This window comes from Lissotriton helveticus, chromosome 2_1 (genome assembly GCF_964261635.1).
Source record: "Lissotriton helveticus chromosome 2_1, aLisHel1.1, whole genome shotgun sequence".
Classification (NCBI taxonomy): Eukaryota; Metazoa; Chordata; class Amphibia; order Caudata; family Salamandridae; genus Lissotriton; species Lissotriton helveticus.
In genome coordinates, this window is record NC_136059.1 from 946,012,899 (window position 1) to 946,034,757 (window position 21,859).

A 21,859-nucleotide genomic window follows, 5' to 3' on the forward strand; every position below is an offset into this window, starting at 1 on the left:
GTGTATAGATATTTTAACTATGCAGCCAAAATAAAATTAACCTTTAGTTTTCACCCTCACAGCCTATGTGCTTGTGAACTGATGTTTTTCTGTGTCACGTAGTATCATGCATAGCGTAACAACCGGTCTGTTTCTTTGCTATGTACCCAGTGGTCGAAGTGCGTTAAAGTACGGGGACTGCTTTTAGGGAACTTCTCAGCTTTCTCCTTCTCTCCCCGTGTGCTCCCCCCAACCCATGTGATGTTTCTCATGTACTTTTCCCCTGTTCCCTTGCTGTCTGTTGTTTTCACTCCTGTGTGCTTTTCCTCCCTCCCGTTCCTTATGTCACTGTGCTGTTTCTCGCACCCGTGTGTTCTTACCCACCACCAAAACTTTTGTAAAACCCCTGAAACGGGCATGAGGAAGCAAAATGAAGTGTTCAATATCGCACACTGCATCAAATCACAAATCTAGGTTGCAGTTTCGAAATTAAAACGTGAGAACAATGAATTGAAACAATATTAAAAATTTGGGTTTTGTTACTTTTTAATTCTAAATTAAGACCTAATGCCCAAATGAACAAGCATTTGCAATGCAATACGTCTTGCATTTAGGCAAGTTTGAGCTATTAACATTGTAAATAACAATGCCTTTTATTTTTGTTTTCGTCTTTAGAACATAAATAAAAGTCAGTCATTTACAATAGCTGACACTTGCATAAATGCGAGACCTTTTGCATTGCAAATGCTTGTTTTTCTTACTTTCGAGATGTCGAAAGATCCTTTTTTTTTTTATTGATCTTCCTTAAATCTTTCAATAAACTTCAGAAAGAATATGTCCTGTTAAAACCCAATCAAGTAAACCTGGTTGTACCTGGTTTGTTACTATTTCGCTCTTGTATTGTATTGTACTGTTTGCTTCTGTGCAGCACCTTAGATAAAAGCACAGTAATAAATAAAATGAAAATCTGTGTTTGGGGTAGTTCAACCTGGATAAAGGGTCCTGCAAGTCTCCGCTCTGATATTCTAGTAATTCTGTGGCAATAGCTTGAGTTATCTTGAGTTGTCATAACCACCCCACATGGAAGGTGGTACTTAAGCTTTTATCCAGGAGGCTAGATTTAGAACACCCCTCCAAAATTCAACCTCCGACTTGCTAAATCGAGAGGCAACAAGTTGTTGCTTTACTTTCAAAGCATATGATCTTTTCATGGCCATAATTGAAAGCCCACTTTATATTAGGGTATTGTACGGCTTAGCACTGCACTTACGGCCACTTGAGGCTTGATCTCTTCAAAGAAGAAATCTCCAGACATTCACATTTTTTTCAACTATATATATTCCTTTTTTATCGTCGCTTAACCTATAAAAACAACTGGTTCTAAATTACATATCTATTCATTTCCTGGGTTTTACTGCAGATTTTAAATGCGAACTAACCTGTACACATACTTAAGGGGAGTTAAATAATTGCAGGTGATATAAGGTATCTCTGCAACTGCGAATCCCTATGTCCTTTAATAAGGACTGGATTTTGCACAAATTTAAACTGGTTACAAAAAATATAAAATGCAGCAATGACGGACTAGTTTTATCGCTGGGGCAAGGTAAAGCTTTAGCTCTTGTAAAGCCTGGGGCATAATTAAAACAAAGCAGCCACCAGATTGTTCCTGCTCAAAGTAAAAGATCTTTCCCAGTGTGTAAGGGAAAGGGACATGTAAACTGGCTCAACTGAGGCTAGCACCCTATAATAGGTCACCACTGAGTGTTTGGTACATTTTATCCTGAGCCTATTTTCTTCGCAATGATCTAGGAAGTAGCACTTCACCCTGAATTTGTCCTTCTTATTACTACTCCTTGGATTTGTGAAGAAAGAGTGCAATCCCAAGGCGAGGCAGTATCCGCTGCTACCGGGCAGTAGAGGTGGTGGGGAGGGATTGGGGGGGAATGTGGGGAATTAAAAATAAGAAAAGGGGCAAAGAAAAAAAACATACCTTCCTGGTGCCCGCTTTCCTCTGTCCCAGTCAGGTCGACAAACCAGGAAGCCCCCAGGCTCCCCTGACCAACCGCAACCCCGCAGTGCAGTGTTGTGCTCAGCCAGGGAATGGGAGACTGGGCATGTTCTCCATCAGGCTGTACAACACAGCCTGGTAGAGAACATGCTAAGTGTGCATGATTGTTTGGCTGGCCCAAGACTGCCAGCCAAACCCTCATACTCACTTAGATCGCCACCACTCCTTCCACTGGTATGCAGGAAGCACAGCCCCACCCACACCAGCTTTACATAGCCTGTAATGACAAATAAAACCATAGCTTTGTTGTTTTTATTTTTCTTATGGGGCGCCGCCGCGAGGAAACTATTACGGATATGATTCACCCAAGGATTGAGCCCCCGTCCAAGCTAAGGCCGTCCGGTGCTGGTCTGTGATAATGTCTCTGTAGAGCGACTCCTTCGGATTCGTCCTCACACTAACCCTTAACAGCAGGAGAGCCAGAAGGACCTTTTCTGCAAAATCTAGTTTTAACTCGGAGTGAATAATCTAACTAGAGGTAGCTGGGATAAAATGCAAAAGCTTCAGACATATGCGCTTTTCCTCCGTTTGTAAAAAGGGAGAATCTGTGTAAACCCTATATATAGCAGCAGGAACACACTGAGCATTGCATACTTTCATGAGTGGGGTGATGGACCTTTTACCGTTGGGTCTGGGTAAACTGGTAGTTACTCCTGCAGTCTTACTGAGCTTAAGGCGAGAGGTGTTGACTGACCATGCCAGGACCCTGAAGCAATGAAGGTTACAGCTAGATAGCTAAAATCATTAAGACTTTTAATTGATTGCTCTTTATTAATAGGACAAGAAATTCGTTTTACTGGCCCATTATATGTGATTTTCCATCAATTGTTGTCCAATTGCGGCTGCTAATGAAAGACACAAACCGGTCTACCAGCTACCTCAATGCATTAGGGGTGCACAGAAGTAAAACCGCATTGTCTGCATATACCAGTGCGGGGACCTGTTTGCCGTCTATACTAGGGGTATCTACCAAGTTCAGGGTCAAATGAGGTTTAATGAGAATTCTGGTGACCATTCATGGCAAATCGAACTGTGGCCACCAAATCCGCATGTACAAAGTGCAAGAAGTTCACCACGGTGAACTCCACCCCTAAATCCAGTAACATCAACCACAGCCTAGACCGATTTACAAAGTCAAAGGCCATAGATAGGTCCATAAAGGCCAGGTACTGCGGGCAGCACTCTACATGAACGTTTTTGCTCACTATCAAGTGCTGATTTAAACATTACTCCACTGTACCTAGGCCCTAACGTAATTTGGAACAGAGATAATGTTGTTCTCTGCCCAGTCAATACTGCAACTATATACAACTCTTCCTAGCTTGATTGTACTGTCAACGAGTGTATATAGGTCGGCAGCTTTTAGGGGATGTATGATTGATTGTACTGTCAACGAGTGTATATAGGTCGGCAGCTTTTAGGGGATGTATGATTGATTGTACTGTCAACGAGTGTATATAGGTCGGCAGCTTTTAGGGGATGTATGAGCACCCTTTTTAAAATGGGGATAAATGATCACCCTTTTTAAATATGGGATAATAGAAGGGGTTCAAGAATGAGTCGTATTAAATTTGAGGGAGCAATTTAATACATTAGTAATTGATGGACCCCATAAATCCTCCCTACACTGAAGGTCAATAGGAATCCAGTCGGGGCCAGGTTTCCCCTCATGAACACTGCTTTATTGCCAACTCCAATTCTGGAAAGTATACCAGAAAAGGCGGCAATTGGCTCAGCCGGTTAGAAGGTACGGGTCATGGCTACAGTATCCTCTATGTGATATGACAGAAAAATGCGTAAACCAATCTGACGTCAAATTATTACATTATGATAGAGGGCTTACTGAGACACTCTATTTTTAATTCTTTTCACCCATCCCAGAAAAGTGTACTATTTTTTCCCATCGGTAACTAGTGTTCTAGAGCTTCCCAGTGTCTGTTATGTAAAGCACCTTTACTCGTTTTTAGAGTAGTGGTCTAGTTCTGCTAAGCAGCTCAGACCTTGGACTGAATTCTCGGAATGGAGGTCAAGACTTTCCTCAATCTGCGGTTGGCTGCTGAACAGTGATGATCGAACCAGCGTAGTACTCCCTTATTGTGTTGAATAGGCTTAAGTAGAGTCTATTTGATACTCTTTTAAGCTACCAAAATGAGTCCACGTGGCATCTCCATTAACTTCAGTCAGTTAAGAAACTGGCCTACGTGTGATTTAATTAATGAAAATAAGGGATTAACTGTTTTTTTTTAAATATGCCAGATTAGGAGGCCATCTATTGAGTTAATTGGAGGAGAGGGCATTAGTAACTTTTTTGTCTGCCCAGAGGTAATTTGACTGAAACATAGAGGGTATTATGATCACCCCACTCTGTCTCTATGGCCTCCCCTTTGCAAAACCAAGGTTCAAAATTGTGAGATGTGAATATATAATCAATGGTTGATGTATGACCATTCCCTCTAAAAGTTGGCAGAAATACATTGTCCCCTCGGAGTGTATCAAGGAAATCAACTAACTGGTGAGCTGCCAGAAAAGTGGACTGCTCTGCCCCTATAAGATCACTATAGGTTCTACTATTACACTCGGTGAGTGATCCTGAATCCAAGGTATATCCTACCAACTTTGGATTGAAATCTCCACACATCAGATAGTAAGACTGTCATTTCCTATTATCCTCTACAATTGCAATTCGGAAAGAAAATTAAACGAATGATAAAAATGAACACCGTATTTGAAAATAATTATGAGTTGAAAAGGCCAGGGATACTAAGTCCATAATAGTTACCTTTACGCGGAGCCTCAGACTAACCCAGATCGCCAGACCACCCAAAGCTCTACCTTGTAATGTGGTGGCAAAGCAGGAATAACAGGCAAAGCCATCACAAGTGATATGAGTCCTAGACGTTCCCTGAAAATCTATTATATCCTATGCAGTACCAAAGGCTCATCAATCTGGATCGTGAAGTCTCATTTTAAGGCCAGCAATATTCTACCTTATCATGGTATATGATCGCCCCTTATTAAGTCTTAGGGATTCAACCCTGGCAGGTGGAAAATTACAATTGGTTCCCTGTGCAGGGATTTGTTGGGCCACTATCGGAGTCAATCCAAACTTGATAAAATATTGAATCTGTTGAGAATTGAAAAAGTTGCCTGAGAGCTCTTGGTGTCTGTTGCGAGGCCTTAGGTAGATGCCCTAAATTGCATCTTAACCGAAAGATGTAGAGGGGTGCATAACGGGGATTGATGTTGATAATCATCGAAAAAGTGGGGGCGACGGATTACTGATTCTGACTGCGGTGTAAAACCCTGCATATGAGGGGAACATGGCTTGTAAAAATACCCATGGGGAACCAAAGATATAGCACTCCTCCGAATATTTGGGGAATCAACACTAAACAGAAGATTATGAACCAGCCACGGGGATCTGAAATTCACAATAACGCAGTCACCCTTGCTAACCATTGGTCCGTACCCAATCTCCAGGCACATCTCCTTACTGATAGGATATCATTGCCATAATCGATCAGCAGCCGTTTATTCTGCACTAACCAATCAAGAATTTAATTATACAGCCCCTCGTAAACTATTTACTTAAAAAATGTTGCATTCTAAGAGACTTCTTCAATTCGTTTGTTCACGCCATTCTTTTACTCCACAGGCATCTTATTGGATATAAGCCCACTGCAGACAGAACCAATGCCTCAAAATCGATTGGAGTATTTTTCTCATGAGACTTACCATGAGTTGTTAAACTGAGCAACTGCAATGGTATCCATTAAAAGAAAGGGTAGAGGAGGTTAACAGTTAAAAATGTGGCGTTGATGTTCAGTAGTAACCGAACCTGGATACATTTCTATAGCTAATAATATGATCTTCAATATCAGCCAGTGCTGCATTAGCAAAGTTTATTAATAAACATGAAGTACACCCCCGCCCCCCACATATGGCTGTGATTGGTCGTTGGTGGTGAACTCTAATCGCACACCCCTGTGGATAAAGCTAAGAACCTTGTAGTTATCATAGATGAGAAACGCAGCTTTAAAGCCCAAGTTTCCAAGGTAGTGTCTTCCTCGTTCTTCACGATCAAGACCTAAGGAAAATTGTTCCTTTCATTCCAAAATGCTCTAGAAAGCTGGTTGTAACCTCTTTAATCTTGTCTAAACTGGATTACTGCAATGGATTATACATGAATGTGCTATCTTCTCTCCTCAGGAAGTTAGACAGTACAAAGCGCGGCCGCAAGACTGATTCTGGATATATCTAAACATCAGTTTGTCGTATCAGCAATTCGAGACCTTCACTGGCTGCCAGTTGGTCAGCGAGTAAAGTTTAAGTCAGTCGGCATTGCCCACAAGGCACTGCACAAATACAAATAAAAATGAATTTTTGAGATAAAATGCTGTGTTCATAAAGTGTACTTTTTGAATTGAATAGTGGAATGATGTGAAGTAATTTTTGTATGCAAATAATTTGGTCGATGAGGGAAAATTTTGATACTACTGCACAAAGAAGGGCCAACATTTCTAGGGGACCTTTTCAGTTGCTACTCCCCTAATAGACCTCTGTTCGGCCAATGCAAATCTGATGCCGGTGGCAGGATCAAGAAGATGAACGGGGGATGGGGGAGTGGGGGGGGGGTGGGGAGGGATCATATACAATACTATCAAGGAATGGAACTCCCTTTCGCTATAGCTCAGAAAAACTTCCTCCCTTCTTTAGTTCTGAAAACACCTGAAGACCGGGCTCTTTTAGAAGCAGTAGTCCATAGCACTGGATGCAGCACTGGAAGCACCAAGACACCTGAGCGTATACGTGCGCTGTATATATTTAATTAACATAACACCACCTTCCAATTTGTGCCTCATTTGTCTTTCCTTTTTCATAGAGGGAACCCCACACACACAACCATGCCTCCTCTCCCTTTGCCTCCTAATTATCTTGCTCTATCTGCAGTTTAAATGGCTTGTGTTTAATCTTCTCACTTAACTTGTGTTTATTCCTTATATTAGGCGCTGTTAGTTATTTCACCTTCTGTTCATCTATTTAACTATTGTTCTACATAATACTGAAGTGGTCCTTGCGCAACCCTCCCCATACCTCTCCACGGAAGTGTTTCCCACTTTTTTTTCGTACTCCATATAGAGCACTTGTTTTTTGAATGTGCACGTTGAGACTAATTCTTGGCAGGTTTTGCTTTCAAAGCTTAGTTTGGTGTGACCGTTTTAAAAACTATTGGCTGTTGGAATACTATAAGCAAACCTTTGCTGGCCTTCTAGTTTCCATCCTGGTCGGATAGGTGTTTGCTACTGGGAAGGCCTGCTCTTCTACCTGGTGGGCTTTAAACCTTCTTGATAGCACCATTAGATAGTACATTTGAGGTTGCAGAAGAATAACTTAAAAACCAAAATAGATGGAAAAGGAGGGTTTTCTTTAATACTTCTCTGTTCTATGATATTTGGAAAAAGACCTTAATTTTGATTGTCAGCCCATTTACTTCCAGCCGTCTAACCACAAGTTCATAATTTGCTTCCACCTCTAAGCAGCTAGGACTTTTGAGGTGACTTCATTGTTGCTAATGTGCAGCTTGCTCTCCCAGTTAAGTAGCTCGTAGTCTTAGTGGCTAGTGATGGCCATTCCAGCCTCTTTGGCTGATGGTGGCTGAGGAACTGTAGGAGCCTTAGGCCTGCTCATGTAAGGGTCTGGTAGCGCTGATCCCCGACTACTTTGCTGGCTACAGCCCACATCACATCCCCTCGGAACAATGGCCCAATAACCAAGTTTATTGCATGGGTTTTATTGGGTAGCACTAAACCAATGCTCCCCACCCCCGTTGAACCTGCTCCGCACCACAAAACACTGTTCAAAACCCAAGGGTTTGTTTTTGTTCCAAATTACGTATCTCACCACCACATGCTTTTTCCATCTACGCCAATTAAGGAATCTAATGTCTACCTTGCCTCTGAAAAGAAATTTCCCGTGATAAAGGCTGCCCTATGCTCAAGATTAAACTAATGTACCTCACTATATCATATGTTATCTCATCTGCTTTGCACCAGCTGCAAATGATTGTGGGCACGGCAGTAAGAGTTATATTGAATTCTTCTAAGAGATCCTCACTAGCGCCATCATATGAATACTCTTCATTAGCTACCAGTAGACAAGAGAATCAAATTCAAAGCGCTTACCGTTTGTCACAAAGCCATAGATGAGCATTTTCCTCCTTTCATTAAAGGCGTGATTCAAGCCACCCCCACAACCACAATCTGCTTCCGCCTCACACATGATTGCTGAAAGACCAGAAATTTTGTAAACCCAGACAAGGACGCTTCTTCTCCTGTGCAATCACTGTTGTGGAATCTTCAGTTCATTCATCTGATCATGTCCCTTTTCACTGTCCATGTGACCGTGTTCCCAACTTCATTGTAACTTAACATGCTTGAAATCAAAGCCTCGCAAGCAATGATTCTTAATTCAGCTTGCCTCAACATAGTGGGGGTCTCCCCCAGAGACGAGCCAGCAGTTTTCAATCATTACCCAGGTTTGAAGTCTTGTTAGTGGAAACACTATTGATCACTCTGTGTTCGTGTCTGTACAGTAAGGCTCTCCACCGTAAAGTCCCTTGTTCACTATTCAAGCATGTCTGGTATTCGCTGTATGCACTTACTATTGTTTCCTTATCGTTCTAGCTAGAAGTGGGTAGTCGCTGTCGTGTGTATGTGTGTTTTTTATATTGCTTGTGCCCACCTTCTGCACCACTTTTGTAGTCCTGGATGCTGGGTTAAAATAAAGTAATTTTTAAGGTTTAACCTGTAATGGCACTTGCACCATTCATGGCTAATATTGTATTCTATGCATACGCTTTGTTTCAGCATCTTTTTTCCATTGACTTCTTGGCTCAGGAGCGTTCACCAATGAGGGCATGGTCAGTCGCATCTTGGATGAGCACACTAGTATTTCTTTCTCCCTCTTACTATTGGTGTGTTTGGCTGTAACCTTCCGCATCCACTAGAATGCATTCTGGACTCTTTTACATCGGAAGTATACATCTGTCACACAATCATTTCTGAGCCGTTCATAGTGATTGTTTTTAGGGTTCTCCATAGACCATCCTCACCTACCACCCTTAACTTGTTTATCTTAACGAAGTATACCTATTGTACCTACTTACCTAACCTGCCTCCACTTCTGCAGTGCCTATATTTAGCACACGCCATGAGGTGGTTGATTAGCGTTCAAGTTACTCCATTCTGACCTCGAGTATTTGCTTACAGTATTGCAGCATGCTAAAGCTGCACTAGGAGAGGGCTGATAGGACATTTTGATGGTGTTAAAATGTATACCATTGCTATTTCAAAAATATCACCACCTCTTGGCTTTGCCACTGCTTGTTTGAGTTGCTTTTGTTGGCACGTGACTATCAAAACATAGGCAATAGTTGTTTTTACTGAGTGAGGTCCTATCGAGGACTGTGCCAGTAATGAAACCAAAATGGAATAATTTCCGATTTGGTTGTTCTTAAAATGGTTGGGTTGATTTGCTGTATCCAGTTTGTTCCTGATGCGTGCACGCGCTCTTATTCGATGTACGTTTTAGTATCCAGTGCTGTGGTCTTAAAGTTCAGTTTATCTGTCTGACTGGCAGGGGGAAAGTGTCTTTGCCTTTGTACTGGTATGCTTATCACCTTTTGCTTGGAATTGGGTGTGCCCACTTTTTAGCTTCCTTATTGGCTTCACTGCATGCGTACATTTTTGTATTGCATATAATGGCTGCATGTGTAACTTTAGGATTTTGGATCTCTGCTATGAAATGCACTGGTAAGTCCAGTGACAGATGAGACGGACATCACTTAATTGACTGGGTATTCATAGTTTTGGGATCACTTGTCCTGTGTAACCAGGGTTTTAGTTCTGGTTCCGATAAAAAACCCTCATTCACGCACCCAGACTCGAAAAGGCGGTATATCTGGTTCTCCGCCTGCTGTGTTATCAGCGACGTGACAGCATCATCATCGGGTTTGTTTCTATGCTTCCTCCACCGGGAGGTAAACCACTGGTTAGTACAGTAGTGAGTCAGTTATAAAAAAGGGGGAAATGGAATTTAAAAAGGTTCTTTCACAATGTCCGTAAATTTGTAATCCATGTATTTGTAAAGAAACCTGCTTAAAATAATTGGCGTGCGAAGGAAGCTGAATAATAGGGCTTCCACACTGGGTTATGTCCAAAGTAAGGTCGACATGTTTCAGCCACAGAAAGCCCAGAGGGTCAGGTTGGCTTTCTTCAGGACCTAGTGTCTCTATTAAAGGAATAGAGAGTGAGAAAAGGAAGAGGGTGTATGGACCTTTTTAGGTCTTGGTCATAGAATAATTATTCTAGATAATCAAAGGGCTTCAAGTACCTTTGAGGCAGGACGATCGAGCCTCTTCGGGCATGCTGAGGGCGTATCGACCTGCTCCTGTTGCGAGCACTTGTTCTGTCTATGCCTCTCGAGTCCCGGAAAAATAATTATTCTATGACCAAGACCTATAAAGGTCCATACACCCCCTTCTTTTTCTCACTCTCTATTCCTTTAATAGAGACACTAGGCCCTGAAGAAAGCCAACCTGACCCTCAGGGCTATCTGTGGCTGAAACATGTCGACCTTTTAAGAAAGAGAAGATGTTAACACAATTCGAGGGGCAATCCAAGGTTTGCAAATATTCCAAAAGCAACCATAGAAGGCCAAATGCCCCACCTCCTAACAATAATTGTTGTAAATTCGAAGTGCAACAGGCATTGATGTGAGGACTCATCTAATGGGGCATTTCACAATACTACCCCCCCCCCCACGCCCCCTTCTCCCAAGGAAACTCCAGTGTCCTCTCACGAAACCTAAGGGGAATCGTGTAAGTAGCATTCTCTCCCATGAGGAGTCAGCCCAGCCCAAATATGGTGCCATTCCCGGGGTCACATGCAGAGCAGCGTGCTCTCTAACCATAATTTTAGAAGACTCGCATAATTCTCGAACATATTGTCGGTCTTGTTTAAACAGACTTGACCAGGGCAGTTTCCTGCTTCAACATCCTTTAAGGCTGATGAAGGATTTGCCACTCTACCAGATCACTCAACCCTAACTTCACGTATTAAATCCAAAGGATGGCCATAGCTCCGTCACACCTTAATCCTGCGCAATTGCTGATAAAAGTGGCGTATGGTTATGTCCATATGGAGCACCACCACATCAAAGGTGCTAGGTTAATAGTGTTCTCTACATATTCCATCTCAAGCTCCTGATGGGAAATATAAGTGGAACAGGTTGGAGGAACCCCCAGGAGTCTCCTTAATACTCTATTTTGTACACTTTGCAGGGGCTTGGGATTTATATAGCCCACACACCCACGGCATATGTTAAAATAGGGAGACACTTTCTCTTATAAATTTTCAAAAGGGGGGCCACAGGCTTTTTCCCAGTCCAGTGGAAGATGAGACAGGCATCACCTAATTGACTGGATAGTCTTTTAGTTTTGGGCATCTTAAAACATTGGCCCCCCACTTTTATTTCCTGCCTCATTAGCGCAGGTAAACCTTTCTATAAAACTTACCACACGTGTAACCCACTGAACTCTTCTCTAACCTGTAGTACACTATTCCAGCCCTCCATTTAATGTAGGGCTTTGCAATTATAAAGTATTAAATACTGTTAAGTATAGAAATGACCACAAGACTAAGTGATGCTGTGCCTCCAACATTAACTTTCAGGTGTTTTTATCTGGCAGGTGGTGCCCCATTTTCTTTTCTCAGCTCCGTGCGCTGTTTTTGTCAATAGGTTGCCATATAAGGTTTGGGTATGCCGTCGATTCCATTTCCTTGCTCATGCATTATTGCCCCTTAAACGATAACGTTCTGAAAGCAAACTTTAATTTAGCCAAAAATGCTAATATTAATGGCTGTCTCTCGTGGGAGTATAGAGGGGTTTGTATACGCTCATAGAGGAGAAAAAAATGGACAACTATAAGAAAAAATAATTGGCATGTGGTGACTTATCAATGTTTGAATCAGGCAGGTTAAATTTGAGTTGAGCACTAAACAAGCTATTAATATAAAGCTGAAATGTGGATTGGTAGATGCGTGTGTACATGTCCAGGCAGCCACTTTGAATAGTTGACGCCATAAAGGTGTAGGGTTTTACTAGATGTACTGTTGCACCAGAAATGTAATTTGTCCAGCTTGTTGCAGAACGGATGGAACGTGCGGTGTAGCAGGAGTCCTGTGAAACAAATATTGAACCTTTTTGCTGTCTGGATACAATAGGAAAGGGAAGTGATCTATTTGAAGGACTCCACTGCTACTTATGACGGTAGTGATAACCAAACCTGAACTTCAGTGAGTTGGGTCTGACCAGTAATTAGTTTGTGGCATGAGCAGTATTCTGATCATTTGGATGTATTGTACCATACTTGGGTTATGCCAACATCTCTGGATTACAGTTGGGGGAGCGCTTGTTAGCCTAACCAGGTTCTGAGATGGTCCGTCCATGTCGGGGGTTCTGAAAAGACTCCATTCTGTAATAAAATTGTCTGAGGTGACATCTGACACCATTGTTCTAAGAAGATGTTGAGCAGTGTTTCACTGAATATTTTTGTTGACCCTTGGCTCCCAGGTTTTCAAAGTTTTGTACTAGAGTCTCATTCACGAGCTAGAAGTGATGCATGTGCACAAGTATCCATCTAGATGTCTTGTCTTTGGAGTTTAGAAACTGGGCTGAGTGTGGTGACCGAATCTACACACCTGTGTACTCATTTTAAGCGTTTCTAAGATCATACCGAAGACCTTTCAGAAAATGACTTGTGTACTTTAAGTGCTTTCCTTATTCAAGCTTACATCCTTCATGAATACAATTAAATAAGATGATCCTTGCTTTGATGGTTAACCTGCTTGTTCGTAGGTATCCAAGATAAAATTAGTTATTTTCTTAGAGGCCATTTATCACACGAGCAAATAGTAAAATTGATGAAACTACAGATTTCGGGAGTATGATTGTTTCTCCTTCACTTGTAACATCTTGGGCTGACATGGTGTTTGAGATTTCTTAGGAACAATTGTTCATTAAATGGCATAGCCTACTGAAGATGTGCAACGGAAAAGTTGCAATAATTACGATTTCACTTCTACTTGGAGAAAATGTTCGGAATGTGGATTAATAACATGAAGTGAAACTTTTTGAAGCCCATTTTATGGTTCAATTCGATTTTCATAACCATCTCTCCTAGAGGTCTATAAAATTGTCTGTTTTTCCAATAGTTGGTGGACGAGTGAGTCGGGAATTAAACTACACGCGCCAGAAGATTGGAGAGGAGGCCATGTTTAATCCCCAGCTCATGATTCAAACACCGCAAGAAGATGGTGCTAACGTACTAACCTCTGAAGCGCTTCGACAACACCTCCAATCAGCACTTGAAGCCAGTAGGGTCCAAGTCTACATGTACAACAGGTAATGCATGGTAATATGAATGGTCTTAAATGTGTTCTATACTAAGAGCAGGTGGGGCGTTTAAGAAATTGTGCTGCTGTTATGCTTTTTTAATTCCTCCTAATGTGGATCCTGTTTTAGTAGCAGAAATGGGGAAAGGAACCCAGTTTTGAAGAGTGTCTGCATATAATGTTTACTTTATGGAGTACTGAAATGTCTGATGGCAAGAAGCCATCAAGACCAAATAACAGAGAGATGGCGGCAGGCAGGTGCCTAGAACAGATGCAGGAGGCCTAACTTGTGTTCTTTCCTGTTCCTCTTGCAACCCTCTTCTTATGGATGTAGATAATCTGCATGGAATTACGTTGTGATTGTGTCTCCCAAAGATGACTTAACTAAATGTATTAAACCGCTGTCAGTTAACTGTGAAAACAGTGTCCTGGCAAAACAGTTATGCTTTACTCTTTTCGCTGAAGCTTTGAAATAATAAACTCTACTGGTGATTTGCTGTTAAAATAGTGGGTGTTGCGGTTATTTGTCATTGCTATGTCCTTGTACTGTTTGTGGATGCATTGGTAGTAGGGTGGGTGAGAGCAGGAGTGCTTTTAAAAGCGTTGCCAATGAAAGTCCATTTTTTGTGCTTTTAGGAAATGGAATTTGGAACAGTTATGCTATAAATCAGGCGAACTTATCACAGAAGCTGGCTACATAGTGAACAAGGTATGCATGCCATTTTCTACTCAAGTACTCACTTTTCATTGTGTTCTATTTTTATATATTGTTCTGTGAAGTTTTTCCCTTCTTAGGTTCCTACTGTGGTGTCTTATTCGTGTGATTGTACTTTCCTTTCTGGTGTATAGACACTTGATTATTATTTTTTTTTTTTTTTTACAGATTATTGAATCTCTTTATCCATGTTTGGTTATCACGCCTTTGGACTGTTTTTGGGAGGGTGCTAAACTACAAACTGGAACAGCATATCTACCGTAAGTTCTTACTTTCCTCTTTCAGCGGCCTGTGTCTTGTATCACTGTGTGTGTGTGTGTGTGTGTGTGTGTGTGTGTGTGTATAGATATAGATGTGTGTGTATATATTGTCTTGATAGGGTAATCCTTTAATAAAAAGTGATTTTTAATTTGTCACAATCAATGGCCACCCAAAGAGTAGTCTGTACCCCTATTCTTTTTAGCAGGTAAAATAGTTTGCCTTTTTTAATACCTCCAGTCCCTTTTCACCCTTGCATAACATAATGTGCAAAGAATATTGTGAGTACAGATGCAGCCCTTCTTGTTAGCTTTTGCTGCTGATGGATATGGCACCGTATACCCTGCACCACATTAACTATGCGACTGATGCCTGGTGGTGACCAGCAGCATGGATTCAGACCGTATCCTCCCTCTTAACAAGATTTATTTAAAAAATATGGACTGTAGAAGTCTACATTATTCACATCCTGGGTTGTGGACTTGCACTCACACCCCCTTCCCCAACCCCAAAAGAAAGCAATTGCCTGCTGCTCGACACTGAAGAGCAGCACACAACAATAGGGTGCTGAAAAGGGTCGAGGGGTGGCTAAAAGCATGGAAATATCACCTAGGGAAAACACAAACACCACTGCATAGCATACAGTAGTATATGTCCTACAGCGAAATATCCGCAGAGCCGCTTCTTCATTAAATGTGGACTGATTGCTATTGTGCTAGTCGCTGGTTGCATGTTTTGTGTAGTGTGCAGTAGAGCCTCCTGTCAATTGTGTTAAGATCGCTTTAGGGAGAGTGTGCTTGCTTCAGTTGTAGGGCAATTAATTGAAAATATAGTAAAGGTTGTGCTGTGTGGTTTGAAACCTGGAGCAAGCGAGTTGGATGCATATCTGATGAGTAGATCATGCTTAAAGGCGAGGGGAGGTTTTAAGAGAAGTGACGTGCATGTCGCAGAAGCAGGTAGCTGGGTATTTGCCAAGCTGTCTGGGGGTGTGGAGTTAAGGTATCATTAGTGGCACCCAAGATCTTATCATTTGATTCCATGTCCAGATTGCTTAATATCCTGTGCGAACTTCTGTTCGAGCTCTTGCACCCTCCCCCAGGTCTGTATGACTGCAGAGCGCTTTATGCCCTAAAATAGTGATCCTTAGTGCAGCACTAGCAAACCACCTTTTTGTAGGTTGCAAAAGTTACCATTTGTCATTGGATACATCGCTCACCCTCCCAAGTATGCTAGTGGAATGATGTTTGATTCCCTTCCAGCGCAGTATGATTTCACAATTAAACTTTGAGTCCTCAGGGGGGATTGCGCAATATGCCGGGTTTTTTTGGTGTTTTTTTTTTTTTACTTTTTGTATTAATTTGGACGCCCGACGTGATGATAAAACGTGCCCTTTGTACAGTTCTAAACACGGCCTCGGCTTCACCCCCCCTGAAGCCTGCTCTGCCCGCAGATCTCTTCAGTTCACCCTTTTTGTGGTCTTCGGTGGCATTGCTTTCCTTGAAGGGGACTCTGCTGAGGTGGTACTTCTGAGTGCTAGAGCAGCGGTGGCTGGTGTTGCTCTGACAAACTGCATGTGGTGGAGAAACTGCTGCTGCTTGTACTTACAGAATCTTTTTCACTATATGCTCATTATATTTTGGAAGTTATTAGTCAACTAAGTCTTGAATAAAGAGGTTAAAATTATGTTGAAAAATAGATTCGTGCAGTTCTGCATTGGAGGGCAAAACGTACTAGTAGTTACTGCTTGTGCACGTATGTGTTATCCACAACTGCGGAATAGTGGCTTCTTGAATTCAAAGGAATACAAAGCTCGTCTATCTTGAGGAGGTGTCGCAAAAAATGTGTGTATATGTATATATATATATATGTATGTATGTATATATATAATATAATATACAATTAATTTGATAGTTGCTTTTAAAGACTTTTTTCTTGATCACGTTCTTCAAATGTTTATTTCTGCAGAGGAAAGCATGCGCCTTTACAGTGGACACAGTTCGACCCTTTGGAATTCCTGGAGGAGTTAAAGAAAATAAATTACCAGACTGACAGCTGGGAGGAATTGCTTAACAAGGCTGAGGTCGGCCAGGGTTATATGAACCGGCCCTGCCTGAATCCCACAGATCCCGAATGTCCTGTTACAGCCCCCAACAAAAACTCAACCAAAGTAAGTTTGCAGCTCTCGCTTGTGTGTGTTAAAAGAAGGGGGGCGGGGGAAAACAATCTGAAATTTTGTTCTGTTGCTGAATTGTTCTGAATAGAGTAGGCCATGGCATTGAGATTTCTGAACACTTTTATATCTGTGTTTTGGCAGCACAGATAATGTTAATGATCTAGTATACATCGAAGGGGCTTTGGGTCCATCACTTTGTCATTTGTTCTTTTCAAGCAGCCTCTTTCTGCCATTCGCTGGAAACTTTCAGAACGAGGGACTACTCTAGAACTATAGTCCTCTGTCCACCTCTGACGGCTTCTTCTTGTGGCACATTAAACCCAGAGGTTGCTTGTTTGAAACGAGTGCATAATGCTCTCAAAAGTGTGTACCTTCTCCCTCCAACCTCACACTGTAAGAATTTGGGTGATTTATTGTGGTGGCTGACTGCCCACCTCAAGGAAACATCCCTATTCCTGTCCGGGTGAACCCCTCAAACTCAATAAATTAACCAGAGCTCTATCCATGGAGCTATGGTACAGAGCAAACAGGCTTAACTTAGGGCGGTGTGTATGCAGTACCACGTAGTAATAAAGTAAAAATGTACAACAATAAATTCCAAACCGAATTAGAAAAATTTAGTGAAATTTAGAACAAAACTACAAAAATCCAATAAGGGAAAGCAGAGATTTGAACTTTTCAAAATTTCGAAAGCAGAGATATGAACTTTTCAAAATTTCAAAAGTAGACTTGGTGCTAAAAAGCTCAAATGGTGGATAATGGTTGTGTTGCAGTGAGAACTAGCCACAATTTGAGGCGGACAGTGAATGAGTGCAGGTCAGGGAGACCAACCAGGTTTGTTCTGAACAAAAATGTTACCATCTTACTTAATCTTTTAAGTCTCACTAGTCGGGAGGAAACGTTTTCAAGTTTGCAAACTTCATTCTGGTGCTCAAACAACCACAGGAGTACACTTCTAAAGCTCCCCAGGACCTCAGGTTAGACACTTAGAGACTAGGGTATCGGGCAGAGGCTAACACTGGGGCCAGTCCAGGTTCAGTTGCCAGTGGTTAACTTAGTACTAACTTGGAAAAAAGACTTTTGCAGCTTGTTTTGTTCCTGTAGCTACACAGAAGGCCAGCCAACGGACCCTTTTAATTTTTTTTTTTTTTTACTTCTAGCCTCCTGATGTGGCACTTATTTTGAGTGGTGGATGCTATGGACTGTCGAAAAAGTACATGCGCTGGCAAGAAGAACTGATTGTGGGTGGTACGGTCAAGAACAGCAATGGAACCCTCCTCCGGTAAATGACTTTAAAGTTACTTTCTATGTAATTTACAAGACATTTTAGAAAAAATTGGTCGGTGGTGTACAGTGTAGCTTATACCACGACCTTACATGAGAGCTTCAGACAGTACTTGCTGTATTCCTAAGTCCGTGCAAGTGGCAGACTCTAAATGGGAGTACCTAGTCAGTTATAGGCTATTTAAAAGATATGTGCCAAACTGCATTTTCTTTAACTTCCTAGTTAATGTTGAAGTTGTTTGTCGACCAAGTTTATCATGATCTTATAGTTGCAGTGGGTTGCTAAAGCTTACAAAACAGGTGGGTTTGGCGTTGGTATTTATGTTAGGCTCTATCCATTGTAGTGCTCTTAAAACGTTTATTTACTAGTTCTAGAGAGTCTTTGCTTTGACCACCTATTTGTATTACTTAATATCTGAGGGTGCTGCTTCCTAGCACCCCATTGGAACCTACAGAAATGCTTGTTGAACTGTGGGAATTTGGTCTAAAGCTTCTTAATACGTTACCAACACCTGTGTATTGCATTTCTACATTTTGTGTCCTTTCCTGTTGCGGTCTGATTTCTGTGCACCCTTTTTGTTCTCTGTGGGATTTGAGTCCTTGTGTTGTAGTAACTCAATTCTTTGGGACGTTATCGAAGTGTTCTGTCGGTTCGGGTTTATTCCATAGAGTATATATAATCTTTGTGGTATGTCTTGTATATATGGTTGTGTTTATTTTATTGTTGAAGAGTGAAAGGTTGTCCATTGCATGGCCATGCCTGTGTATGTCAAACAAAAGTTGTATATCTGATGTCAACGATGGTTTGCTGCTTTTAGTGTGTCACCTCGGGTATGAATAGTCTAAAAAGAAGAGGTTGGGAGGTGCCAGATTTTCTGAGATTGCTCCGCACATTTGGAAAACTCTGCCTTCTGACATAAGAACCACAACTGCCTATCCGAAATTCAGGTCACTCTTAATCCTGGTTTTTTCAACAAGTTTATGGCTAAGTTTTGAATTTTGGTGTTCTTTCTCTTACTCCGCGCCATGAAACCTTTTTGTTGGGTATGCGTTTCATAACTGTTAACGTAACTAATGTTGATTTAGTTTGTATGGTGGTCGTCGTGTGTAAAGTTAATTGTATTATTGGTTGTCCGCTCCTAATTAACCATCATTTGCATTGTGTGTGTAGGTGCATGTGCTGTGTGGTTTGAATAGGCTGTTCTGTTGGCTGTGTGAAAGCTGAATGTGTAAGGAGAGGCAAGTATTTTTTGGGGCGGCTACCCTTTCCAAAAATATATGCTTTTGATAGTGTGTGAGCTTGCCAAGTAGTGTTGTGATCTTGGAGTTGAGTTTGTCCCGGCGTCTTTCCGCGTGCTGGTTGAAGGTAGAAAGTTAAGGTGCTGTTGGATGGCTTCTCTTTTGTGTTGTGCTCATTAGTTCCTGAATGTTTGAATCATTAGGGTGTTCAGTTGTAATTGGTTGTGCTGGGTATGCCCTGATTGCCCATCTGAAGTTTAATCCGATCCAATGTATGAGGCTTTTATTTTTAACCTTGAGCAGTATATTGTAAGTTCTGCCATTTTTGTTTTTGCAGTTTTATAAACCGTGTACATTGCACAAGGGTTGTAGATCTCTTAATGCGAAAACCAGATTAAATTATACATTTTGGGGGAAAATGGGGCTATTAAGCGACATGCACCAGAGTCTCTGGATGTTGAGCATGGATAAGGACTGGCACATAATGTGGCATTGCTCCTGTGGGTTTTATTTATTTATGTTTTTTTATATATTAAATGCACAGTTGTCACTCTGAGGATGCATTTTACTTAAATTAGAGAATTGCAAGGCGTTTGACTTCATTATGATTCATACATTAAATTACTAGCACCTTTGCATATGGAAAGACCAGAGTGACTTGGTTTTGAGTCCACAGTCCTTTCTCAACGTGCTGGCCCGTTACTAGTTTAAAAATATGTGGTGTTTTTTTAGTGTGATCCAAGCCAAACAGCAGTGAAGCACTGTTCAGGGTCAAATGGAAAGTGATTGGAAGGGGACCTGTGTTCTGAGTCGAGGTGGACTGTTATTGTTTCTTGATGTAGTGTTCTTTCAGGAGGTGGCTTTAGACATTTCCTAAAAAAAAAAAAAATGTGAGCATTGTTTGGATGTCCCTGACGGATATGGGAATGTTGTCCGGATCCTGGGTGCATAGATGGAGCAGCCCTGCTGTGTGGCGTAATCATGTTGTCATGTAAAATGTGGCTCTTTTTCTTACGTATTACCTCCAGGATAGCCGAATCATTCACTGTCGTCCCTATCTTCCCCCTGTTGGTGAGTCAACTCTCACCATTTATCCCATATTAAGAGGGTTTGGTTTGCCTGTTGTGAGGTAGTGCACACAGCCCGTTGACTGGAATTATGGCAGCAATTAGTAGGTCAGCGGCTTGTGCCCTGCCATAGCATTTGATGGTCAAGTTGAGATGGGTGGGGCCACGCAGTGGGCGGGGCTTCTAGCCACATTAGTTTCTAGAGGACTTTATTTGCTGCTCCACTTGACACCCGACACCCTGCACACTTTCTTGTTATTTAAGATAAGTACATAGATTTTCATTGTGTAATGCGAATTGGCCAGTGTCTTGGGTTGCAGATGTTTTAGTTTGAAGTAAATCTACGTTAGAGTACTTTCAAGCATTCACGAGCTGCTTTTCTCTCAGACCTCCAGAAGTGACTCAAGTTGCATTGCAGAAGCAGAGCATACATGGACGTCCTGAAAGGGGCGGGGCTTGCCTATTGGTGGCCTGCAGATCTAGACTATGCGGGTCTGTGCAGAATGTGATTGAATAATCTGGGGGAGGGGATGCAATGCGTTTCAGTTAAACAATAATCATCCTTTGTGTACTTTACTGATTCTGCAGTGTGTCATGGGTGCACGTCTGGTAATTCTCTTCAGGCGGGGCCAAATGCTTCTCAGCCCCAGGCTAGCCTTTGCGCCTGCCTGGCCCTGCTGAAGTTGATCTGCTTTGAGTATCCCTTCTTATCATCCTGCTTCATATATGCAAGAAAGGAAATGGGTGATTTAATTTTTATGTAAGTGCCTTACCACCTGGCAGACGTGGCCTCCTTCACATGCGACAAAGCGGCCGCTTGTACAGTTGGCCCTGGTTGCTTTCCGTTCTCTATTCATAGATGTAGGATTTTTTTTTCCTTATTGCATTAGTTCAAAGTACTCCTTTCTGTCTTGGTGGGGTAAAAAAGCAGTCTGCTCATGTTTCTTCTCTCCTGTTGGTGAATTGCAGTGCCCAGGCTTTGCAGACCATGTTCCAGTTAATGACCCCCAAACAAATGTATGAGCACTTCAGGGGATACGAGGACGTTTTGCACATCAACTGGAATGAAGACAAGGCTGCAGCCATTCTTGAGGCCTGGCAGAGGATGTATGTTGAGGTAAGAACCATTTCTTTTTGTGTGTTCACAACTTCGTTTTCTGCTGCCTTTGAAAGGTAGTCTGCTCTTTCACGCCGTTCACCCCTGTAACAAAGAACACCATGACTAAATGGTTTTGGAAAGAATTCCTTGAGATTGTTGATGACACAAATAAGTTTCACCTGTCGGTCTTATAACTCAAGTGATCCAGCTTGCATTCTTTTTTCCAATCACCTTTCTAGTAATTGTATCACCACCATTTTAGGCTGGCTTGATAGTACCATGCAATAAAATGCTCTACATTGGCTCTCAAATTGTGATCCTCTAATGGATATTTCAAAGCAAAACCATTCGAGCTATCAGTTTGCCCTAAACGTTAAAAGGGCCCAGCGTTTTTTACTTGAACCAAAAAGGTTAAGACTCTTTTGAGCGCAAGGGCTAATGCATCTCTATTTAACCCATCCTAGATAGCCCATCTTGGTGAGCACATCTCTTTGCACTCTTCTTTGTATGCCTGTTTTAAG

The 21,859-nt window shown here is 41.8% G+C and overlaps 1 protein-coding gene across 2 annotated transcripts in view; it reads left to right on the top strand.

Annotated features, from left to right (window-relative positions):
- PTCH1 (patched 1) overlaps nt 1-21,859 on the top strand; it is a 102,774-nt gene that overhangs the window by 50,924 nt on the left and 29,991 nt on the right. For both annotated transcript variants that reach the window (XM_078675694.1, XM_078675693.1), the window contains exons 3-8: nt 13,324-13,513; nt 14,140-14,212; nt 14,387-14,478; nt 16,442-16,643; nt 17,810-17,931; nt 21,209-21,356. In XM_078675694.1, coding sequence (XP_078531820.1) covers nt 13,324-13,513; nt 14,140-14,212; nt 14,387-14,478; nt 16,442-16,643; nt 17,810-17,931; nt 21,209-21,356 — 827 coding nt within the window. The remainder of the gene's footprint in view (nt 1-13,323; nt 13,514-14,139; nt 14,213-14,386; nt 14,479-16,441; nt 16,644-17,809; nt 17,932-21,208; nt 21,357-21,859) is intronic.